Genomic DNA, 20,700 nt, shown 5'->3' on the forward strand with positions numbered 1-20,700 from the left:
GTCACTATAAAAATATTAGAAAATATAAATAAAGAAAAAAATCAATTTATAATCCTAATCAGCCACTTCAATAACTAACGTGAGGGGTGCCTGGCTGGTTGAGTCAGAAGAGCATGCAGCTCTTGATCTCGAGGTCATGAGTTAAGCCCCACATTGGGTGTAGACATTACCTAAATAAATAAATAAATAAACTTAAAAAGATTTTTTTTAAATGTGAGATTATACTATATATGTTATTTTTATCACTTTTTCATTAATAAACATAACATTAAGTTTTCCTTATAAAATTCTACACCACTTTTAATGGTTGCATAGTATTCTACCATATGACCATCATTTCATCCAAACAGTCTCCCAATCTGTGGACATATAGGTCATTTCTAATTTTTCACTACTACAAACAACAATGAGATAAATAGCCTTGAGATTAAAACTTTGTCCTCACCCTAAATTAATTTCTTAAGACAAATTTCCAGAATTAGCATTGTTAGATTAAACAGTACTTATGCTTCTAAGACTTTTGCTATGTATATCCAAACTGCTCTTCAGAAAGGCCAATACTTCAGATGGAGAGAGCCTTTCCCTCCAATTCTAGAGGGGATATTTTTAGGTGACACCCACTGTTAAGGAATACCTTAACAAGCTCCTCACTTAAAATTTATCTTTTTAGTTGTGTAATGTCTTTAGCCAAACTGTTCAGTCTTTCTCTGGTACTCTGAACAGACTTAGTCTAGTGGGTGGGAAAGAAAAACAGAAACTAAAGCCAAAATCCCTCAACCCTGTTAACACTCCTATGTGCCACTTAGTAAGAAGGGTAGTCATACTTTTGAACACAAGTAACCTTATTACCAATCAATTGGAAGAGGGCTATTCTTTTAGATTCTGGTGTAAACTTGGGTTAGTTTGTGGAATACAGAACTTACTTGTTCTAGATCAAAGTTAAGTATGTATCCTTAATATATCTTTTTCATCATACTGTCATTTTTTTAAATATTTTTTTAAAATTTTTTTTAAAAGATTTTATTTATTTGAGAGAGAGAATGAGAGAGAGAGAGCACATGAGAGGGGGGAGGGTCAGAGGGAGAAGGAGACTCCCTGCTGAGCAGGGAGCCCGATGCGGGACTTGATCCTGGGACTCCAGGATCACGACCTGAGCCGAAGGCAATCGTTTAACCAACTGAGCCACCCAGGTGCCCCCATCATACTGTCATTTTTAAATGACATGATAAATTTTGAATTTCCCCTGGTCCCCCAAATCAAGGGAGGATGAACAGTAGGAAGTATCCAAGACAAGTTGGTGCAGTCTGTCTAGGACAATCGGAACATTTTATACTCAGACTCACCTGGGAAAGGAAAGAGTTCTTCTAGGGATTCCTTTAGGACTCCCTATGGATCACTAAGGAAAGTAATTCATAGTATAAACTGGCAATACAATAAAGAAGAATAGGAAGTTTTGTATTTTGGGGTGCTAAGGTTTCCATGGAATAAGTACTGACATCATTCATTCAATAAAATTCATCAAGAACATACTATGTGCCATCCCGGGCAATGTACCAGGCACAAAAGATGATTATCTATTCATATCCTGCCTCATTTCAGAAAGAATTTAAAGAACTACAAAAATAAATAAGATGTGGCATGACTGCTGACCTCAAGAATGAAAGTGCAAAGTATGAACAGGAACATGTATAAGTTATGTTGGGCACTTTACAAATAAGGATTAAATGAGAAAATATAAAACCCTTCAAGACTATGAAGTGTCATGTTAGTTTGGTGGTGTTGGTGCAGGTGGGGTTAAGTAATTTGGCCGAAGTCACTCAACTGGGATCTGAACTTGGGTCTGTAGAGCTCCAAAATCCAACTGCCTTTTATTATACCACGCAGCTTCACAATCTTCTAGTGGAAATAAATTAATAAACACACAAGTAACAATATATGCCTTGATCCTGATGTGAAATAAGGTAAGTAACAACACATCTAAAAAAAAATCACAATACATCAAGTTATATTTTAGAAACAATGTCAACAAAGCACATGGTAAGTCTAAAGAAGGTAGTTACCTCTCCCCCGAGAAAGGGGGTGAATTTTCAAGAGCACATGAGTCTTGAAGGATAAGTAGAACTATTTCACATATAGTTGATGTATGAGGAGGACAAAGAGCCTATTCCAAGTGTTTGGGAGGATAAGTACAAAAATCTGACCTCCTCAGAGAGCGCTACGTTCAGAGAGGGAAGAGGCAGGAATGAGGCTGAGCTGGAAGCTGGGTGTGAAGAGCTTTGAGTGCCAAATGAAGACACCATCCTGGCCATAGCCTTACCTCAGAAGTCTTGAGTGAGATCTCCACACACATCGATCTCCCAACGGCAGGCAACTGTCCTGCCAGGGCCTTTTTTGCTTCATGTGTAACCTCTGGGATGTCTTTGATTGCTAAATTGAACTAGAAAACAAAAGGGACTTTGTGTTAAACACTTACAAGAAACATTACGGCAACATAAAGCAGTGAGATGGTTATGCTGGCTAATGCAGGCATTGCCTTGAGTAATTAAGGACATTCATTCATTTCTCCCTTGCCCAGAAAAGATATCCTGATTCAAAGCCCCAAAACTCAGGCTGAAAGAGCTAATGACTTATTATAAAGATTAGTTAACAAGGTATTTTTCTAAAGACTAAGTTTTTCACCTATTGCAGAAGAAAGATGAGAATCAAACCTAGGACGAACATTCGATGAAGAACATACTTTCCAAGTGAATGAATCAAATGGAATTAGATATATTAATGTTATGATTTAGTAATACTATAAATTGTATTCTTTACAACTGCACTATGTACAATTCCTTATGACAAACATGCCTTAACAAAAAACAGGAATTTTACCCAATCTGAACCCGTTGGGGATGAAGATGAACGAGTACAAATCTTCTCGCCAAGTCGAGCCTGGACAATCACTTGGACAGTCTAAAAAAAAGGAAAAAACAAACAAAAAAAAATCAAAGATGAACAGTCTTAAATTGATTTGACTCACAATCAGGGTTAACACCCTCTGAATGCAGGGTTAAAAAGATGCCAATGATCATAACAACACTTTAGGAAAGGACAGGATTTTAAAATTCAAGAACATATAAAAAAAAAACCATGACACAAAAATAATACTGTAAATATTTCCGAGGGCATAATGTCAACTGATTAGAGAAATTTTAGTTTAAGGCTTGGGATCTGTAATATTCTCACATGGCAGAAAGAAATTTGCACCTGGTGGCTCTGACTTTCATAAAGACAAGTCCAACCGTAGGTTTAAATATTCACTGCCGTACACTTATGTAATCATAGTAGATTTAAACCAAGGATTCCACACTTATTTATATCACTTGGCCCATATGGCAAAAGTCTCCCAACTAATTTTACAACCAGAATCTACTGCATGGATTGTTTTTTACATGGCAATCATGAGAAGGAGGAGTGATAGAGGTGGAAATGATTTTTAGATTTAAGAAAATATAACTTCTAAAGTATTCAAAATTCAGTTTTAATTCCTCATTTACCCAGAAGGGAACAATAAATGGAAGTTAGACATTTCAGAGTTAGTTGATGCTTTGGGGAAGATGCCCAAAATGCTGTCCATTCCAGTCCACAATCTTTGTTCCCACCCCAAGGGAACATACTGTGCCAATAACCTGGCATAATAGTTTGACATTTCTGCAAACAGCCTTGCAAAAAAAAAATTTTTTTTGAACAAGTAGCTGTGGAAAATTGGAAGCTACTTTTTAGTTACACCCCCAGTACCGCCCCCAAACTTCACAGTTTGGTTTACAACAGACAGAAGTATCCCTTAAAATGGGCAAGCTGCAAGCTGTTATTCTATGTTTCCAAAAAGGGAGAAGCACGGAAGTTATTTCTAACAGTTCTGAGCTCAAGAGAATAGATAAATTACCTTGAGGGCAAAAAATTTAATAAACTTGTCCAGGTCCTTTCTGTCCTGGGAATTGAGATCAGTTTCCATTGCCTATAGGAATCTGAAACAGAAAAAAAAAAAAGTGTTGAAAAATGTGACTAGTATCTTTTAAATTCAAAGCATACAGAGATGGTATTGTCTAGCTGTGCAAACAGTCATGTGGGAGGGAAAAAAAATTCCCCCTAAGATACCAAAGTGAAAAATATTAAGATAGTATCTTTTGAGGAAAATAAATTGCTCACCACAAAGAGAAATCTAGGCTGTAAAATTTAATTCCAGAACACACACACACACACACACACACACACACACGAAAAGACCTAGGGACCTAAATAATGGATGAGGACAAGCCATTTTACCTGCATCTGAAACTTTAAGCTTTAAATATAACTTATCTATTAAAAATACTTCTACTACCCACCATAGTGAGGACTAAATTTTAACAAGACAAAAACTCTGTTAAAACATAAAATGAGGGGTGCCTGGGTGGCTCAGTTGGTTAAGTGTCCGACTCTTGATTTTGGCTCAGGTCACGATCTCAGGGTGGTGAGATTGAGCCCTGTATTGGGCTCCGCAAGAGCTGGGAGTCTGCTTGGGATTTTTTTTTCTCCCTCTGCCCCCCCACCCCCGGCACATGCTCTTGCTCTCTCTCAAATAAATAAATAAAATCTTAAAAAAACATAAAATGAGATCATTTGTATTCCTTCAGAAGAGCACTAAATCAATTTAACTTTGGGGGATTCATGGACCCCTTTTGAGAATCTGATAACAAGACAAGCCCTTTCTCTAGAAAAATGCACATATATAGAAATGTTTGGCTATAACTCAGATTATATCCCATGGATTTCATGGGGCACATCATAGCCCCTCAGGCTGAAATGATTTCAGATAGGGCTGGTATGAGGAAGAAAAAGCATTTAGGGAGAGAAGAACATGAACAAAGAGTATCAGCAACAGAGAACAAAATGGATTTGGAACTATTAAGTATCCCAGTTTTCTAAAGGACTATGTATGGATAGGGAAATAGTATGGCTGGTTGGGGCCAGATCATAAGAATCTTGAATGCATGCAAGCCTGATCTGTACCTAATACAACAGAAATGGGAGCTCCCTCAAGACTTCTGAGTAAAGGAATTAACACAATCAGAGTGTTAGCATCATCTGAATGGTGCTTTAGAAAGATAGCTTTGCTGGCATATTGTAGAACAGTTCTGAGTATGAAAAGCAGGGAGACCAGTTAACTCCTTGGCAATAATGCAGGCTTGTGGTCAAGGCTCAAACTCTAGTACAGTCATGGTTTGGAAACAGTATGGATGGGAGATATTTTAAAGGAGGAGCTGACGGGATTTAAAGACCAACTACAAAAAGTTTAACAAGATTTCAGTTAACAATAAATAGGAAGCTAGTTTTAAGGAAAGATATAAACAGAAGAGAGTTGAAACAGGAAATTTTAAAAATTGAGATATAATATCATACACAAAAATAAATTCAAAATGGATGAAAGACCTAAATGTGAAACAGGAAACCATCAAAATCCTAGAGAACACAGGCAGCAACCTCTTTGACATCAACCGTAGCAACTTCTTACTAGATACGTCTCCCGAGGTGAGGCGAGGCGAGGCGAGGCAAGGGAAACAAAAGCAAAAATGAACTACTGGGACTTCAAGATAAAAATCTGTACAACAAAGGAAAAAATCAAAATTAAAAGGCAACCTAGGAATGGGAGAAGATATTTGCAAATGACATATATGATAAAGGGTTAGTATCCAAAATCTATAAAGAACTTATCAAACTGAACACCCAAAACACAAATAATCCAGTTAAGAAATGGGCAAAAGATATGAATAGACATTTTTCCAAAGAAGACATATAGATGGCCAACAGACAAATGAAAAATTGCTCAACTTCACTCATCAAGGAAATACAAACCAAACCTACAATGAGATATTACCTCACACCTGTCAGAATGGCTAACATCAACAACACAAAAAACCTAACAGGTGTTGGTGAGAATGTGGAGAAGGGGGAACACTCTTACACTGTTAGTAGGAATGCAAATTGCTGCAGCCACTCTTGAAAACACTATGGAGGTTCCTCACAAAGTTAAAAATAGAACTACCCCATGATCCAGCAATTGTACTACTAGGGGTTTACCCAAAGGATACAAAAATACTGATTCAAAGGGATACATGCACCCCAATGTTTACAGCAGCACTATCAACAATAGCCAAATTATGGAAAGAGCCCAAATGTCCTAATGGATAAAGAAATTGTGATACACACACACACACACACACACACACACACACACACAAACGGAATATTGCTCAGCTATCAAAAAGTAGGAAATCTTGTGGGACACTGGAGTGGCTTAGGTGGTTAAATGTCTGCCTTGGCTCAGGTCATGATCACAGGGTCCTGGGATCGAGTCCCACATCAACCTCCTTGCTCAGGGGGGAGCCTGCTTCTCCCTCTCCCTACCCCTGCTGTGCTCTCTCTCTCTCTCTCTCTGACGGGAAAAAAAAAAAAGAATGAAATCTTGCCATTTGCAATGATGTGGATGGAACTAGGGTGTATTATGCTAAGTGAAATAAGTCAGTCAAAAAAGACAGATACCATACGATTTCACTCATGAAGAATTTAAGAAATGAAACAGAGGAACATGGGGGGAAAAAAGACCAAGGCAAACCATAAAACAGAACTATAGAGAACGAACTGAGGGTTGCTGGAGGAGACGTAGATGGGGGATGGGCTAAATGGGTGATGAGTATTAAAGAAGGCACTTGTGATGAGCACTGGGTGTTATATATAAGTGATGAATCACTAAATTCTACTCCTGTAGCTAATATTACACTATATGTTAACTAACTGGAATTTAAATAAAAACTTGAAAGTACAAAAAAATAAAAAATAAAAATAAATAAAAATGGGGTATAACTTACATGTAGTGAAATGCACAAATCTTGGGTGTACAGATCAATAAATATCTTATTGTTTTCATTTCTATTTCAAAAGATATTTTGTTTGTATACAACCATATAACCACAATTCAGATCAAGTTACAGAACATTTCCAATAATCTAGAGGGCTCCCTTGTGTCCCCTCAGTCAGTAAACGCACTAAAAAGTAACCATTATTCTGACCTCTATCATCATAGATCAGTTTTATCTATTTTGACCAATCATTCCATTTATATAAATGGAATCAAACAGTATTAGCTCTTTCGTGGGTAGCTTCCTTTATTCAAGTCATGCCTGTGAAAATCATTTATGATGCTGCATGTGGCACTTTATTCTTTTTCATTGCTATGTAGCACTCCACTTTATGAATATACCACAACTATTTTTTTTTTAAAGATTTTTATTTGAGAGACAGAGAGAGAGCGAGAGAGGGAACACAAACAGGGTGAGTGGGAGAGGGAGAAGCAGGCCTCCCGCGGAGCAGGGAGCCCAATGCGGGGCTCGATCCCAGGACCCTGGGATCATGACCTGAGCTGAAGGCAGAGGCTTAACGATTGAGCCATCCAGGTGCCCCTACCACAAACTATTTATAAATTCCAAGCAGATAAACATTTGGGTTGTTTCCTGGTTTTGGCTATTATATTTTTACACAAGTCTTTTGGTGGATATAACATTCCTTGCCATCAGATGTAAACCCAGCAGTGTTATGTTGGGTCACAAAGTATACGTAGTTTTAATAGACAACGGACAGTTTTCCAGAATCTGTACCAATGTACACTCCCATCAACAGCGTATGAGGGCTCCAGTTGCTCCACAGCTATACCATTACTTGGTACTACTAATTCTTTAATTTTAGCCATCCTGGCAGGGGTATGGTAGTATCTCATTTAATCTGTATTAAATGATTAGTGATTAAATTAGTGATTAAATGATCACTGAATTTCCCCTATCAGCACCTTTTCATATGCTTACTAGCTATTTGGAAGTCCTCTTTAATGAATGAAGTACTAGTTCAAGCCTTTCGCCTATTTAAAAAATTAGGTTATCTTTTTTTACTGAACTGTAGAAGTTTCTAAAACGTATATAGTGGATATAAGTACTTTGTTGGATATGCACTATAAATATCTTCTCCCAGTTTGTGTCTTGCCTTTCTTATGGCATCTGTTTCTTTTCATGAGAGTCTGAATATACTAATGGACAAAGGCCAGACTACTATATAAAAATAGAGCTCTGACCCACAACCTGCAGGAACCAGCCCAGGAAGTAAGCCAAACTAATATCTCCATTATCTAGCCCAAGAAGCCAACATACTATCTACAGTAACCAGTCAAGGAAGTCAGACTATCTCTAGCCAACTAACTAGTCCAGGAAGCCAAACAATAACCCCTGTAAAAATTGACCCCAAACAGTGAAGACTTGAGTAATAACTGACAGTTCCCCTAATTTTTGTCCCTGCTTCCAACTTAGGACCAACCACAGAAAACCAAATATATATCCCTAAACTACTACATAGGATGCCCCCACTTGTAGTTAGGCTGCCTATAGCTTTCCCATGCCAATAACCCCGTATCAGGACATATCTGAAAGTCTTCCCTTTCTTCCACTATAAAGCTTCCCACTGGTCTACCTGCCTCTGAGTCTTTGCCAATGCAAGGGATGGCAGCTAACTCCCGGGCTATGACAAGCTCCGATTAAATGGCCTTCACCCATTCTCATTTTGTGGTCTTTATTTCCACATTAAGAACAGCCTTACTGAGGTATAACTGACAATAAAAAATATACTGGAAGTGTAAGACATGGTAAGGTTGTTGTGTTTTTTTAAGATTTTATTTAATTATCTGAGAGAGAGAGCATGAGCTTGGCATGGGGGGGGGGGAGCAGAGGGAGAGGGACAAGCAAACTCCATGCTGAGGTTGGAGCCCAACTCAGAGCTCAGTCCCACAACCCTGAGATCATGACCTGAGCTGAAATCAAGAGTCGGATGCTTAACCAATTGAGCCACACAATTGCCCCAAGACATAGTAAGTTTTGACATCTATTTGTAACTGTAAAACCATTACCACAAAATCGTGAACATACCTATCCCTGAGTTTCCTCATATTCCTTTGTAATCCCTCTTTCCAACACCTCCTTAACACCCCATCCCTGGGCAACCACTGCTGTGCTATCACTATAAATGCCTATCTGCAGTGTCTACAGTTTTATATAAATGAAATCAGACAGTATGTACTCTTTGGCTTCTTTCACTTAGTATAATTAGTTTGAGATTCATCCATGTTGTGTTCTACGTTCATAGTTCATTTCTATCTATTGCTGAGTAGTAGTATCCTCTTATGGAGTCTTTTGATTAACAGAGGTTCTTAATTTTAATAAGTCAAATTTCTCAACTTTTTTTTAGCACTTCTTTGTGCTCTGTTGAAAATTTTTTTGCTGATCTCAAAGTCATGAAAATCTACATTTTTTTCTAAAAATGTTATTGTTTACCTCTCATGTTTATATTCGTGATCCATCATAAATTAATTTTTCTTGTGGTAGACATTTGGGATCGCGGTTCATTATTTTTTTACAATCAGTTCAGGTTATTTAATAGGTTGAATTAGAAACACGAGAAGATCAATCTGAAAATATCCAATTTATAACTAATGGAAAGGTTAAGACTGAGGTTAAAGTTGGAGAGAAGTAGATATTCTCCAAAAAGAAGGAACAGTTTAAAAACCATAGCAGTAGGAGCACCTGGGTGGCTCAGTTGGTTAAGCAACTGCCTTCGGCTCAGGTCATGATCCTGGAGTCCCAGGGAGTCGGCTTCTCCCTCTGACCCTCCCCCCTCTCATGTGCTTTCTGTCTCTCATTCTCTCTCTCTCAAATAAATAAAATCTTAAAAACAAAACAAAACAAAAACAAAAACATAGGAGTAGAGGAAATCACCATGGAAGATAACAGGGAAATAACAAAGGCCCCAAGAAAATAATGACATAAAAGAACCATAAAGAGAAACGCCAGAACTTATCAGAGAAATAGGAAAAAAGATTTCTGAGCAGTTATCACTGAAACTGAGAGGAAGTAAGTTTCAAGATTGAAGGGATGGTCAAATAATATAAAAGTTCTTGTGGAGGAGGCAAAACTTTACCTATACCCCCTCAGGTTTTCAGCTGGGCCTCTTTAACAAAAAGACAGATTAACAAGAGAAAAACAGTGTATTAACACCTGCAGTGCACATCTCACAAGAGAAACCTCAACAGAAAAATAATTCAACAGTGTGGCTTAGAACTATGGCTTATATGGGATCTTCAACAAAGAATGATAAAGTTGTAGAGAAATGACAAGACAAATGAAAGCAGTTCTAGGCTTTCAAGGGTGGCAAACTGGGGGAAGATAAATATATGGGAGGAAAATGGGGTAAGGTTTGTTTGCAGATTCCACCAGTGCCCTCTCTGAGCTGCTAAGAGTCTGTCTCTAGGAAAAGGAGAGTTTATCTCACCTTCAGGCGGAGAAGTGGAAGGTAAAGAAAGGTTCTCCTGCATTGGCTGCTTAATTGCCTTCAGATCAAAATAATTTTTATGTCAAAGAGGCATACTCTGGGGTGACACATTCTGGTTTCCTTCGTTCTCAAGGTGAGAAAAAGGCCACTGGACTTGGCATCGTGTTGTAATGACCTTTGAGAGGATCGCTTCTTAAGAGTGGGGGTGCTTCAGCTGGATTCTGAGAATTTAAACAGAAAGAGACCTCAAGCTGCTGTGAAAAGGATTTTCTCTATGGTATAGCACTATCTGAGCAAATTTATGGGGGAGGGGGGAGAAACCAATGAAGGAGAAATAAAACACCTAAGAAGAAGCGATTGCAGGACTCAGATGGCACAGTAGAGTCCACAGTGATCAAGGACAGGTTAAAGCCTGAAGTGATCCAAATTATAAAGGACTTATCTTTTGGAGCCTACCATGTGTATGTTTGACATTCTTTTGAAGCATACACCCACCTTCTGACCTTCCTAATTTTGGTTGAAAACACAAACAAATGTTATGGTAAAAATAAAAAGCCTTTTAAAGGGTTAAACCGCTCAAGGCCCTAAAGCAACCACAGCAACAGATCGGAGATAAGAATAGTGCTGGAGGGCTGCACTGCCCTTATTTTATACTGAAGTGGGGAATTGTGTTCCCAACACCAGAACATCTACCAATGCAAACATAATAGCACAATGACTCTTGTGACTTTTTGTACCTCGTAAGCACTAAAAGGATTATGTAACTAGAGTTAGTTATTGAGCCAAAAGGGGTGAGATCTCCACTGGGGAAGAAGTTATCTACAGGCATCAGAGCTTTCTGTTCCCTTAGGGCTCACCTATCAAGCAGTTAATTCATTCTTTACAATATAAATGTTATATAAAGTTTACCCTATGCCTTGCTTTTTGCAAAATGCCTTCTTTGAGTGTTTCAAGGACTTTAAAGGGAAATTTGGAACAAACATTAAAAAGAGATCTGTAATTCTTCCCTTTTTCTGCCCTTTACTAATACTAGCCGGTTACTAAATCCTTCAAGTTCTTGCTTATACAAAATCCTTTTATATGTGCTACATTTTCATTTCCAAAGAACCACCTTAATCCAGGTCTCATTTCTTATCTGGAAGAGACTCACTTGGTTAGTTACTCTACATTTGAAGATCAGGATATGCCATCCCAAAATAAGCCACTCTGGCATAAAGATTATTTTAAGCTGAGGACATTTGAGATTCAACAGATGTAGAAAGAAACCTTCTTGGGCTTCCCTTATCTGACTAAAAGCAGAAACTTCTGAAAAATGAGGACAGCCATAAATTCCCATTTCAGGTTGGCATCTACTCCCAAGAGATCACAAGTCCCTGCTCTGGGGGAGTTTCAAGGTCAGGAAGAAGATGGAAAGACCATTTGCACCTACCTAAACAAATTTTATCACAAACTTTCTTATCTCCCATTTGTTCTCCTAAAGACTCATTTGTCTTTTCTAAAGAAACTGATTTGTTCTTCCTATAAAAGGCTTTTCTCCAGGGCACCTGGTTAGCTTAGTGGGAGCGGCGTGCAACTCTTGGTCTCGTGACCGTGAGTTCTAGCCCCATGTTGGGTAGAGAGAGTACAATAAATACATACATACATACATACAATTTTTTTTTTTTAAACTCGGCTGTGACTAAGGAGGAATGTCAGGGTGAATGGACGGCTCCAGCTCCTGAGTTCACTGCTATTCAGCCTGAAGTCGCAGACTGGTCTGAAGGCGTGCCCTCTGTGCCTATTCAGCAGTTCCCTACTGAAGACTGGAGCGCCCAGCCAGCCACTGAAGACTGGTCTGCAGCTCCCACTGCTCAGGCCACTGAATGGGTAGCAACAACCACTGAGTGGTCTTAAGCTGCTCTTCCACAAAAGCAAACAAAATGGAAATAAGGTTGATGAAAAATAAACAGTTTGTAAAAGTTGGGGGTGGGGGGGAGGAAGCCTTTTCTCCTAGGCCCCTTTCTCTTGCTAAATTAGGCATATAAGTCCAAATTCTAACCACGTGGGTTATTCACCACTGAGTACTCCTATGGTTGCTAGTCTTGTGTCAGTTTAAAACTTTTTTTTTTTTAAAGATTTTATATATTTATTTATTCATGAGAGACAGAGAGAGAGAGAAGCAGAGGGAGAAGCAGGCTCCCAAGGAGCAGGGAGCCCGATGCGGGACTCGATCCCAGGACCCTGGGATCATGACCTGAGCCGAAGGCAGACGCTTAACCGTCTGAGCCACCCAGGCGCCCTAGTCTTGTGTCAGTTTAAATTTCAGGCCCCCAAGTACTAAGCATAAGAATGTATAGGAAAAGTTTTCCTCAACACCTTCTTCTAGGTTACACTGTAAATCTTAGGCACAATGCTGAAAGACTAATGTAAGTAAAGCATTGTATCATTATATGGCTCCTATGGTCCAGAAATTTTGACAAACTCCTAAGTCTGACCTTCAAGATTCCCCATGCAAAGTCATTAGTGGAAATAGGTTAAAATGACTTTGAAAAGGTAATCAGAGGCCTGCTGGCACTTTTAAGAAAGATCTTGGTCACTGAAATTACCAAATAAATGGTGATCCAGAACCAGTATCTAGTCCTTGGACATACATACTCAAAAAACTAATTTTATTAGTTCAATCAAGGTTTTGAGGACAACTTCAATTACAAGAGACAGTTAATATACCATAAATCCAATTTATTATTTGAAAAATAAAACTGCTAAGTAGACAGAAAGAGAAGCATCAAGTGATCAACATACTGCCCTTCCTAAAAGGCGGCCATTTTGTGAAAGTAAAATTATTTCAGTTGGTTAAGTAGTTATCATCCCACTATGAGGTTCATATATCTTCCTCTACCTCAGGGGCAAGCAAACTGGAATTCCAACAAGAGTCTAGAGAGGGGTGCCTGGGTGGCTCAGTTGGTTAAGCGTCCAATTCTTTATATCTCAGGGTCCTGGGATCAAGCCACACTGGGTGCGGAGCCTGCTTGGTATTCTCCCTCTCACTCTGCCCCTGCCCCCCAATGCCCTCTCCAAAAAAAAAAAAAAACAACACGCCTAGAGAGGCTTCTTACCTGACAATGTATTCATTTGGCTTTCTTTTCTTTAGACATTGCAGAACATGGCCCACATTAGTCACTGTCACCAACACATTTTAATTGACTAAAAGCCTGTTTACATTAAGGGTGCAGACGCCCTGATAGGGTGGGTTGTAAGGCAGTGCAACAGCTGCTAGAGGATTGTGCCAAAGTAGGGCTTTGGGTTATCACTTAGTTCAAGTCAAGGCCATTTTACCTCTTAACATTATAGTGTCTCAATTATGTTGCAAATTCTTCTGCAAACTTTTAAATTTCTTATCCCTCTCCTGATCATATGCTGAATATGTACGTTAATCAGAGCTACTTACCACCTTCTTTATTAAATTTTTGCCCTAGGGACATAACCTAATTACTATGTATAATTTCAGATTTACAAAAAATTCTATGTGGTTCCCACCAACATATATTTGATTAAATTTATCAAGTGTTACCTTTTATAAAATGGCTTAATTAGGTCAAAAATATAGTTACAAATCGTAATCCTCCCCCAAAGACTGCTGCCCCCTCAACACCTGTTTTTTTTTTTTTTTAAAGATTTTTATTTATTTATTTGACAGAGAGACACAGCGAGAGAGGGAACACAAGCAGGGGGAGTGGGGGAGGGAGAAGCAGGCTTCCCCCAGAGCAGGGAGCCCGATACGGGGCTCGATCCCAGGACCCTGGGATCATGACCTGAGCTGAAGGCAGACGCTTAACCGACTGAGCCACCCAGGCGCCCTTCATCAACACCTGTTTTCCCCAGACTCACCACTTAGAGCTTTTCCTCCTGAGAAATAACCTCAATTAAGGCCTTTCTTCAAGACTTACAACATTTAACAAATAACAAAAATTTTTTAGTGGGCTCTGAATAGCAATTTCAAGTCAACAACATTCTCTGCACATCATTTTCCTTTTTTTTTTAGAGAGTGGAGGGAGAGGGAGAGAATCTTAAGCAGGCTCCATGCCCACCGAGGAGCGTGCCATGGGGCTTGATCTCACGACCCTGAGATTATAACCTGAGCCAAAATCAAGAGTCGGACGCTTAACTCACTGAGCCACCCAGTTGCCTCCATCACTTTCATTAATAGAAATTCCTAACAACAAATAACTCTTTAAGGTTCCCAAAGTGTTTAGAACATGTAGAGATTTATACCATACTAAACTATTTTTAAACAAGTATTGAAAATATAATAAATAAGCAAAACGTATACACACACACACAGAGGAATATGACTCAGCCTTAAAAAGGAAGGAAATTCTGACACTTGCTACAACATGGATGAACTCATTAGCTAAGTGAAATAAGCCAGTCACAAAAGGACAAATGCTGTATGATACCATTCATATGAGGTACTTAAGAGTGGTCAAATCATTGCCATAAAGTAATATAGTGGTTGTCAGGAGCTGGGGGAAGAGAAGGAGCTGGTGTTCAACACTATAGAGTTTCAGTTTTACAAGATGAAAAAGTTATGGGGATGGGTGGTGGGGATAGCTGCATAACAATGTAATACCACTGAACTATACACTTAAAAATGGTTAACGTGGTAAATTTTATGTTATTTATATTTTAACGCAACAAGAGAGAATATGCCATTAAATAAATTCTCCTGTTGTTATGTAATGGATGTAGATGATCATCGACATCCAAATACTAGATAGAAGATTCTACATCACTGCTCCAGTGCAAAATATATAATCAACTAAGGGAAAAGCAGACTTAACTGGATAGGCAGGTTCTCTGGATCTTTGACTTACTTTCATACTGAAATGTTAATTTTCACTTAAAAAGCACAGAAATATAAAGGTTATAAATAAAGGCAGAAAAGGGGGTACCTCCGTGGCTCAGTTGGTTAAACATCTGCTTTCGGCTCAGGTCATGATCCCAGGGGCCTGGGACTGAGCCGCGAGTTGGGCTCCCTGCTCAGCAGGGAGTCTGCTTCTCCCTCTCCCTCTGCCACTTCTCCTGCTTCTGCTCTCTCTCTCAAATAAATAAAATCTTTTTTTTTCAAGATTTTATTTATTTATTTGACACACGGAGATAGATAACACAAGCAGGGAGAGCGGCAGGCAGAGAAGGAGAAGCAGGCTCCCTGCTGAGCAGGGACCCCCCGATGCGGGACTCGATCCCAGGACCCTGGAATATGACCTGAGCCGAAGGCAGACGTTTAACCGACTGAACCACCTAGGCGTCCCTCAAATAAATAAAATCTTAAAGAAAAATTTAAAAAAGTCAGAAAAAGAAATAACAAATGAAAGATATCAACAAAATATTGGGGGAAAAAGTGAACAGACTGGTTAAGTATAAACGATTTCAGGCTTATGTTTATTTCTGCTCACTCCTAAAATATCATTAAAACAAAAAATGGTGGGGGCGGGGGGAGGGCTTAAAAAGCACACACACAGGGACCAGAAGAATGGGCATGGAGATAACAGCATCACAGTTCTGGAAGACAGAAAACAGAAGGAACAGATAATTGAGAAGAGCAGAGCAGAGATGATCAGATAATTGACTGAGCAGGGCAGAGTTGATCCATATCCCAGCCAGCCATGAGAAAAAAAGCAAGCTCATCTGAACCAAAGAACCCAAGAGGCTAAGGAATGAGAGTTACCAGATCTCTCCTAAAAGTTGAATGGCAGATGGGGCTGAAACAGGAAGATTATTTTATAAAAGTCCACAGAAGAAGCAGACCCCACTCTGAGCCCTACATCCCTTTCATAACCCCACTCAGGGCAACACTGCCCTTCCTAATGTTAGATGACCAGACATTAACTTTTTGGAAACAATGAATCAAAAAACATGCTGGACTTCAATGATCAGGTCTACATGAGGCACTCTGTTCTGAAGAAAAAAGATTCACGGCAGCAGTACTCCAGTTTCGAAGGGGAAACAAACCACTTTATTGATATTATAAAAATCTAATAGAGGGGCGCCTGGGTGGTTCAGTCAGTTTAGCATCTGCCTTCGGCTCAGGTCATGATCTCAGGGTCCTGGGATCGAGCCCTATGTGGGGCTCTCTGCTCAGCAGGGAGTCGGTTTCTCCCTCTGCCTCCCACCTATGCTCGCTCTTTCAAATAAATAAAATCTTAAAAAAAAATCTAACAGAAACAGAAGGAAGAAAAGGGACATTTGCATAGGTGAGGGCAATAGTAAGCAGTAAAGGAAAATAAGGCAGCTATATCAAATCAGGTACTTACAACATCCAACCTCATTAGCTGAAGCCCCGTGGAGACAGTCAGGCTGGAGTCCCAATTGAGAGGCATGGGCGGAGCGTCCTCCCCTCAGGTGAGACTTCCAGCTGAAAATCCCCTAAGGGCCGTATTCATAGGGCAAATGACAGGATTTGAAGTTAAACACTTGCTCGCCTACGTGCAGTTTGGAGCGACCTGAATTCCTGTTATCATGTCTTAACATCTTCAAGGAGCCTGGGCCCTATGTGCTTGCCTCCCCTCCTGATTCCGTTCTGGGGGACCAGCCCAACCTGGAGCAGGAAGGGATGTGAGGCAAAATTTATAGCGTCCAGACCAGAAGGGCCAATTCTGACCTGGAGGCCAGCTAATGTCAACTAATCAGGCTCCCCTGGTCACTTATCCAGCACAAGTCTCACAAACAACACTCTTTACCCTGTCTGTGTATGTGCAGGCTGGGGTGGTCAGTTATGCAGGACAAATCATAGAAATCTCCATCTATACAATACACACTCCCACTCCCATCTCTGGAGCCTCCTTCTTCGCTTGGCTTGAAAACCACTGGCGGCGATGTTGGAGGCTTTCATCAAATGACTGGCAATCCCTTGGCTGTCCCATTCACATTTGAGCATAAGGCATCAAAAAGACAGCAGAAACTCAGGGTATACGAGTGAGGCTGGTAAATTGGTGGGGCTCAGAGGGTCAAACTACACCCCCCCCCAAACTTTTTCAACTGAAAGAAACCTCGAGTGTCAGTATATAGAGGTTTTGCCCTCTGAGGACACTGAATTTCCCCCAAAGAAGCCTCTAAGAACCCTTGTCCTGCTGGGGACAAGTTTTCAATTCCTTTAGTAAATACCAAGGAGTGTGATTGCTGGGTCATATGGTAAGAGCATGTTGAGTTTTGGGTAGGGGGATGGGTGAAATAGGTGAAGGGGATTAAGAGGGACAGACTTCCAGCTATAAAATAAGTAAGTCACAGGAATGAAAAGTACAGCATAGGGAATATAGCCAATAATACTGTAATAACCTTGTATGTATATCTCATTTCACTGATTACATATGATGCTAAGTATCTTTTCATATGATTCTTTGCCATCTGTGTATCTTTGGTGAGGTGTCTGTTAAGGTCTTTGGTCCATTTTTTAATGGGGTTGTGTGTTTTAAGAGTTCTCTGTATATTTTGGATAAGTCTTTCATCAGATGTGTGTTTTTTGCAAATATTTTCTTCCAGTCTGTGGCTTGTCTCCTAATTCTCTTGAAAACTTTAGGTTTTTTGAAAAGCAATTTATATATGGAACTAATCTAATATTGAAAAGTTAACACTTCCATGATTTATTTTAGGATATTATTAACCAAATTCAGTTGTTTTGAGTAACAACTCCTGGCATATTAACAATATTGCTTTCATATTTATATAATGCTTATTTCTATTCATGCAAAGTACAAAATAGTAACCTCAAAAACTATTAAAGAGATTATAGGATATTTTGCCTACAATTAAAAAAATTACTGACAGATGCTCAGCACAAACGTTATTTTCAAGATTGATAAGAATTTAACGCTGTACCTATCAACCACTTTTAGATTTCTTTTAAGAGAGAGAGAAAGTGCACATGCACCGGAGAGAGAGGGGGCTGGGGGAGGGGCAGAGGGAGAGGAAGAGAGAATCTTAAGCAGGCTCCATGCCCAGCCCAGAAACGATTGGGGCTCAATCTCATGACCCTGAGATTATGACCTGAGCCAAAATCAAGAGTCAGATGCTCAACCGACTGAGCTACCCAGGTGCCCCTCCATAAAGCACTTTTAAACTCATGTTTATCATGCACGAATATGAGGTCTGGGGAGCACTGAAATTAAAACTCACAATTTTATATTTACTTTTCCAGCTAACAATGGAAGAGCAGAGACAATCTTTTCTTGCCATTTTTTCTACAGCAAGGATTTTCACATTTTCCCCAACACTGGTTTCAGAGGCAGATGTACAATAAATGGGGGAAGATTAATAGTTCTTTTTTTTTTTAATGAGGTAGAATTAGATGTTTTGTTCTTGTTTTTTTTAAAGATTTTATTTATTTATTTGACAGAGAGAGACACAGCGAGAGCAGGAACACAAGCACAGGGAGTGGGAGAGGGAGAAGCAGGCTTCCCACTGAGCAGGGAGCCCGATGCGGGACTCGATCCTAGGACCCTGGGATCATGACCTGAGCTGAAGGCAGACGCTTAGCGACTGAGCCACCCAGGTGCCCCAGATTAATACTTCTTCCCAGTAGTCAAGTATTAAGTGTATAAGGAATAACAAAATTATAAAAACCACCAGTGGGGGGGAAAAATCACCAGTAGATGATAACCACTGTGTGACAGTTTGCTGGCAAATGGCACATTTACACAATCTTCCCGCAGATTACTATTACTTACAGAGAAGTCTGGTAGATCCAATCTGAACAAAATAATGAAAAGAAACATACCAATAATTTAAAAATTGACATTACATTCCTCTTGATGTGATGTAGTAAGACGGACATATCACTTATGTAGCTTTCCTCCTAAAACAGTATAACTGAATCTAACCAGGAGGAGGCAATTAGATGAGGTTAAATTAAAAGACAGGGCATTTTAGGGGCACCTGGGTGGCTCAGCCAGTTAAGTGTCTGCCTTCGGCTCAGGTCATGATCTCAGGGTCCTGGAATCAAGCCCCGCATCGAGTTCCCTGCTCAGCAGGGAGTCTGCTTCTCCCTCTCCCTCTGTTCTCTCTCAAATAAATAAATAAAATCTTAAAAAAAAAAAGGGCATTTTACAAAATAATTGGCTTGTAGTGTTCAAAAATGTCAATCTTATGAAAGAGCCCCCCCCAAAAAGGCTGAAAAATTGTTTTAGAATAAAGGCAATTAAAGAGGTATGACAACTAAATGCAATGCTTGAGCATGGACTTTTATTTCATTTTTCTTAAAGATTTTATTTATTTATTTGACAGACAGAGACATAGCAAGAGAGGGAACACAAGCAGGAGGAGTGGGAGAGGGAGAAGCAGGCTTCCTGCCGAGCAGGGAGCCCGATGTGGGGCTCAATCCCAGGACCCTGGGACCATGACCTGAGCCAAAGGCAGACGCTTAACGACTGAGCCACCCAGGTGCCCCGATCATGGACTTTTAAAGATTTTTATTTATTTATTTGAGAGAGAGAGAGAGAGAGAGAGAGCAAGTGAGTACAAGCCTGCACAAGGCGGGGAGGGGCAGAGGGAGAGAGAATCTCAAGCCGACTCCACACTGAGTGTGAAGCCTGATGCAGGGCTTGATCTCAAGACCCGAAGATCATGACCTGAGCTGAAGTCAAGAGTGGGTCGCTTAATTGACTGAGTCACCCAGGCGCCCCCATCATAGACTTCTAAGAAGTTTTCTATAAGGGAACCTGACTGGCTTAGTTGGCAGAGCATGCAACTCTTGATCTCAGGGTTTTTGGTTCAAGCCCCACATTGGGTGTAGAGATTACTTAAAAATACAATCTAAAATAAATAAATAAAATCTGAAAAAAGAAGTTGCTATAAAGAACAGAATTGAAACAATTGGTAACATTTGGTACTGACTATATACTCGGTAACATGTGGTAGTGAATGTATACTAGGCATACTAGCAACTGTATACTAATGTTAAATTTCCTGAATTCGATACAATTACACTTTGGTCAATGCTCTTGTTCTTAGAAATACACGTAACTTTTCTCAAGGGCCCAGCAAAAAAAAAAAAAAGGGAAAGGGAAAAAAGAAATTATATATTATTATGTTATATAGCATATGACACACAGAGACATATACTGTATGACAAGTAAAGCAATGCGGCAAAGCATGAACAATGTGTGAATCTAGGTGAAGAGTATATGAGAGTACATGGTAAAATTCTTAACAATTTTTCTGTAGATCTGATGGTTTTCAAAAAAAATTTTTAAATTAACAAACAAAATCAATTCTCATCAAATGATCTGTAACAGGGTAGAAAACTTAACTTTCACCCCGCATAAAATTTTCTAAAACTAG

The 20,700-nt window shown here is 39.5% G+C and overlaps 1 protein-coding gene across 16 annotated transcripts in view; it reads right to left on the reverse strand.

Annotated features, from left to right (window-relative positions):
* The window catches only part of ATG13 (autophagy related 13), a 52,914-nt gene that overhangs the window by 22,311 nt on the left and 9,903 nt on the right, over positions 1–20,700 (reverse strand). For 10 of the 16 annotated variants that reach the window (XM_036104992.2, XM_036104990.2, XM_036104989.2 and 7 more), the window contains 3 exons: positions 3,929–4,010; positions 2,875–2,955; positions 2,318–2,437 (listed from right to left, as the gene is read on the reverse strand). In XM_036104992.2, coding sequence (XP_035960885.1) covers positions 2,318–2,437; positions 2,875–2,955; positions 3,929–3,997 — 270 coding nt within the window. In that variant the 5' untranslated portion in view covers positions 3,998–4,010. Of the gene's footprint in view, positions 1–2,317; positions 2,438–2,874; positions 2,956–3,928; positions 4,011–5,454; positions 5,624–20,700 lie in introns of all 16 variants that reach the window. The other 6 variants (XM_078058086.1, XM_078058080.1, XM_078058081.1 and 3 more) reach the window with 3 other exon arrangements.

Source organism: Halichoerus grypus, chromosome 11, assembly GCF_964656455.1.
Source record: "Halichoerus grypus chromosome 11, mHalGry1.hap1.1, whole genome shotgun sequence".
Classification (NCBI taxonomy): domain Eukaryota; kingdom Metazoa; phylum Chordata; class Mammalia; order Carnivora; family Phocidae; genus Halichoerus; species Halichoerus grypus.